At 43.0% G+C, this 5,000-nt stretch overlaps 1 protein-coding gene and 1 long non-coding RNA gene across 9 annotated transcripts in view; one reads left to right on the forward strand and one right to left on the reverse strand.

Annotated features, from left to right (window-relative positions):
- The window catches only part of LOC123514761 (proclotting enzyme-like), a 28,192-nt gene that overhangs the window by 5,904 nt on the left and 17,288 nt on the right, over positions 1 to 5,000 (reverse strand). For 3 of the 7 annotated variants that reach the window (XM_045272870.1, XM_045272869.1, XM_045272871.1), the window contains exons 2-4: positions 4,090 to 4,238; positions 3,749 to 3,754; positions 394 to 831 (exon numbers count right to left, since the gene is read on the reverse strand). In XM_045272870.1, coding sequence (XP_045128805.1) covers positions 394 to 831; positions 3,749 to 3,754; positions 4,090 to 4,238 — 593 coding nt within the window. Of the gene's footprint in view, positions 1 to 393; positions 832 to 2,232; positions 2,314 to 3,748; positions 3,755 to 4,089; positions 4,239 to 5,000 lie in introns of all 7 variants that reach the window. The other 4 variants (XM_045272874.1, XM_045272872.1, XM_045272873.1 and 1 more) reach the window with 3 other exon arrangements.
- Positions 752 to 5,000, forward strand: part of LOC123514762 — a 4,902-nt gene continuing 653 nt past the window's right edge. Inside the window, exons 1-2 of one of the 2 annotated variants that reach the window (XR_006677700.1) lie at positions 752 to 883; positions 2,013 to 2,018. This is a non-coding gene — a long non-coding RNA (uncharacterized LOC123514762). Of the gene's footprint in view, positions 894 to 2,012; positions 2,019 to 5,000 lie in introns of both variants that reach the window. The other variant, XR_006677699.1, reaches the window with a different exon arrangement.

Below are 5,000 nucleotides of genomic sequence, written 5' to 3' on the forward strand. Positions count from 1 at the left end.
GTCAGGCCGACCGGCGAGAGTGCAATGAAATCAGAAGCTTTGAAAAAAATAAATAAGGTAGTGTTGTATATTACTACTACTACATCTACTACAACAACTACTACAACTATACTTAATACTACTGCTACTAATACCATAACTACCACTAAAAGGGTGAAATAACTTACCTTTTGTATAAATATAAACCTTTCTCTGTGCCTCACTCATATGTCATGCACGTCCCCCATTACTCGTAATTCACCTCCACCGTAAGCGACCGAGAGTAGCAGCCCAGCACTTCTAACTCAGCACCCGTCACCAGCACCACACCCTTAGCAACCACCACGCACTTAGGGGGCTTCTGTTATGTACTGCAACTATTCTAATGTGAAATTCATCTGTGTAGCAACTAACTTAGATCGAAGGTCTGGGGCGGGTTGACTGGCCCGAACACAGCTGGCGGGAAGAAGTCAAACTTGCCAGACTGGGGCTGTTGACCGAACTGGGGCTGTTGGCCAAACTGGGGCTGTTGGCCAAACTGGGGCTGTTGGCCAAACTGGGGCTGTTGGCCAAACTGGGGCTGCTGGCTAAACTGGGGCTGTTGGCCAAACTGTGGCTGCTGGCTAAACTGAGACTGTTGGCCAAATTGGGGCTGTTGGCCAAACTGTGGCTGTTGACCAAACTGGGGCTGTTGGCCGAATAGGGGCTGTTGGCCAAACTGAGATTGCTGGCCAAACTGAGATTGCTGGCCAAATTGAGGCTGTTGGCTAGACTGGAATTGCAGCCCAAACTGAGGGACACCGGCGCCTCCAGTGAAAAAGCTGAGCGGGTTGAAAGCACCCTGAGGCCCTCCTGTAACAAAGACGGCGTGAGGGTGTGTGTGTGTGTGTGTGTGTGTGTGTGTGTGTGTGTGTGTGTGTGTGTGTGTGTGTGTGTGTGAGAGAGAGAGAGAGAGAGAGAGAGAGAGAGAGAGAGAGAGAGAGAGAGAGAGAGAGAGAGAGAGAGAGAGAGAGAGAGAGAGAGAGAGAGAGAGAGAGAGAGAGAGAGAGAGAGAGAGAGAGAGAGAGAGAGAGAGAGAGAGAGAGAGAGAGAGAGAGAGAGAGAGAGAGAGAGAGAGAGAGAGAGAGAAAGTAAGTAAACATTAAACCATTACAGGAGGAGAAAAATACAGACAAACATTTCCACAAAGAAAGTAAGGAAAGGTGATGAAGAAGACGCCTTGCAGTGATATAAGTTCAGTGTCTATGATTTTCTTATGCTTTGGTTATGTGAGGCAGCAATGACACTGGAGGCCTCGGCAGTAGCACTTGCAGCGAAGAGGCAAGGAGAGAAGGTAGCATAGTTCTCTTCACAGTTTGGGTTAGTGGAAGGGATAAAATGAACCATGATAGACACGTTTCGTCATTCAAGAAAACAATGATGAGAAACGCTACATACACATACAAACTTCCTAATATGAATGGGTTAGTACACAATACCAAAGAGTCTATTGGTAATGGAACAAGTGCACGAGTCACGATCCAGAATACCAAGCCAGGTTCTCTACACAAGCACAGCCAAGCCTCAGACTTAAGTTACATCACTGTGAGAAAGTCCCCTTAATTCCCCAAACTTATCCTCCGCTCCTTCCAACTTCGAAACTCCTTCTAGCTGACACTGACGCAGAAATTTCGCCCACGAATAGAAATAATTGTTCCTCGATGCTTGTTTCATAAATGCTGTCTTGAGTAGCATCAAAGAGATGGTGCATACTTTGACCGATTACGTATACGCGTGCACACACACACACACACACACACACACACACACACACACACACACACACACACACACATTTGACATTCTCATCTATTCTATTAGAACTACTCTATTTATGTTATCTGGGCCTTAACCTGCACCTCTCTTCACTAAGCGGCGCGTCCAGTGATCGATTACCATACTGACAGTAACAGGTCAGTGTGACTTTGGTGTTGTAATCAATTAGCACCTACATATCCAAGCTCATCAGTGGTAAGGAACACAACAGTTACCAGTTTGTCGTGTAACGCTGTTGGGAATTGATCTACTAAATTCTAAACGAAATTTCATGAACCCCTATTTGTTTTGTGATTTCTTCAGGTCTGGGTAGAAGCATGTAGCGATTATCATGTCAATTAGTGACGGAAAGTCAAACAACAATAACGAGCGCAACTCACAATAAAACTTGCAAAACAGAAAGTCAAGCTTCAGTGGAACATTAAGTGTTTCACTCACCCCGGCATTCCAATTTGTCTCTGTTCTTTCGTCGGTTGCAGTTGATGTTCCGCCTTCCGCCGGCACGATTCCCACGACCACCTGACATCAGCATGGATATTCATAATTTTACCTCTCCTCAGACTAACGAGGATTACTAAAGACTCAAATGAAAGATAATTCTGGAAGCATCATTCTGATAATACTTGAGATTCATTTCAATGACTTCTAAAATTGCTATATGTAAACATTCTTATAACTGACGCTAAGCCGATCGATTTATGATGTAATCAATCAAAGCGTAATACAACAAATCAATCCAAACACTGATATATACTTGGCATGGCGGAAAACAATGGCACGCGTAGTTAATTTCTAAAGCATCAGCAATAAACAGCAAAAGTGCACCCACACAACGACACAACGACTATATTTACGAGAATCTAATAATGAATATGACTTTTATGAGCTACAATGCAAATGATGTGTAAGTAAACGTCACTCTCCTTACACTCTCAGCAACGAATCAGGCCTGACAAGTTAAAAGCCCTGAGAAAGTCGATCCTCCAGGTAGACTCTAAGTTCCCTCGTGTAGTAGTAATGCGGCGGCTTGTATTCTTAAAAGACTCTCTCACAAAGACTATTCTTCAAAGACTATGGAAATCAATATACAAATTCTCATGGGTGTGTTTCATAATGGCTTGCAGAGTTCTTCTTAAATCTTCAATGATATCATCAATTACTTCCACTACAGCCAGTTAAAGATAGTCAGTTTAAGAAGATGAAACGCTTGAGAATACGTATGTGTCATCTCGAGAAGGATGGAAGCCACACTTCATTGGACGTCGTGCTTTACATAGGATGGACAAACTATACAGGTCTACATCTTCTTTTCTATTACTCTTCACTGCTTCACCTGCATTTCACTCAATCACTAACACCCCATGAGTATTATTGCACCTTTTTTTTGTCTAATCATCAACTTGTTATTCAATTTGTGATACCTCTAATACTGAAGTCTTGAGTTATTCCTCGTGGTTTGCTTCCAAAGCCGTATATTATCATCATTTATCATTTATTTCACCTCTTCTCTTTTGCTTCTCTGCTGCGTCTCACTTAGTCTCACACAGACCATCAATCCCGAATCAACTGTAATACCTCACGCAGGATTTTTTTTACTCATTTTCTACCCATGTCTTTTTAAAACAATTTACATCTGTAGTTTCTATTCATCTCTCTTCCCCATTATCATATCACCAATCTTTCTTTCAATTTGATAAAAAAAAAAATTAGCTAATTATCTCTTCCTGTTTCTATTTCGTTAAAGAAAAAGCATTTCATTACGGATTGACAAAAACCATCAATCATCGCAGGGAACTATAGGGCTGGCTGGCTGGCTGGTTGAGGAAGCTGCGAAGTTTTATGAACGCATACTCTAAGTCATGCTCGCAAATAGCAACACTACTTTAGATGCCGCCATGCAGGGGACTCCTATCATGAGGCGCTACAACCCAAGCTTGTCCCGTTCCCGGCTCACCTTGTGCTGGAAATGAAGACCATAATGTTAATAATGATGCAGTAGTTTACTGAAACACTATACTTTAGATACTACTACTATTACTACTACTACTACTAGAGCCAATCGTATATACATTGAATAACGTAGAGGAATGTGATGTAGTAGTAGATAGTACATCTTCTCCTACTGCTACTATTACTATTATCACTACTATTGCTATAGCTGTCATATATACAGTACATAACGTCATCGAGGAATATGATACGTCACTAGAGTACTGATGTGTGTGTGTGTGTGTGTGTGTGTGTGTGTGTGTGTGTGTGTGTGTGTGTGTGTGTGTGTGTGTGTGTTTTCCTCACCCTGGCGCTCCACCCTAGTCAGTGTCTCTTCGGCTTCCTCCTCCTCTTCCTCCAGCAGGTCCTCCTCGAGCGGTGCAGGTCCAGCGCTCACTACGGCCCACAGCACCACCACCAGCACCGCCGCCACCAGCACGGTGCGTCCCCGCATCCTGGGAGTGAGATAAGAGAAGGTGAAGAATGGGTGAGGCACGCGCACGCACGCACACACACACACACACACACACACACACACACACACACACACACACACACACACACACACACACACACAGATGAATCCACTGACTACAAACAGAATTTAGAGTTATCAATTATGACTGTACACACACAAATAGAGGGATAAGTAGATATAGATAGATGGATCTGTGAATACATGTATTTACTACAAACATAAAAATAAATATTAATTACGATTCCATACACACACATAAAAAGATACAGATAGATGGATAGATAAATCAATCCTTTATAAAACACAACGCAAATTTATAGATTACGAATGCACATACACACACACACACACACACACACACACATTAACACAATCCTTAGACACTTACAAAAAATGCTTATTAAACTACCACTACAGTCATGACACCGAAAGCAACTTCCTTCACAGCATTTGGTCCAAGAAACATGACGCTGAAATGTTTCCCCGTGGCTCATAACGTTAACTGAGCGATCATAATGGAATGCAGCTGATCTTTTTTAGTATTCCGTTGCACAGACAGAGAAAGGAGCAGAGAAGTGAGGCACGTGGCTGACCCTAAACCCCAGGAATGCCAGGGACGAGCGGGTCACTGTGAAGGGTACACGCATGGATGCCAGACTCCGAGAGAAAGAAAGAGTAGTTTGAGTACTCTCTTGATCACCTCAATGGATAGCTGAACCAACAGAAAATAGACAAGTCG

The sequence above is a fragment of the Portunus trituberculatus genome, chromosome 38 (assembly GCF_017591435.1).
Source record: "Portunus trituberculatus isolate SZX2019 chromosome 38, ASM1759143v1, whole genome shotgun sequence".
Taxonomy (NCBI): Eukaryota; Metazoa; Arthropoda; class Malacostraca; order Decapoda; family Portunidae; genus Portunus; species Portunus trituberculatus.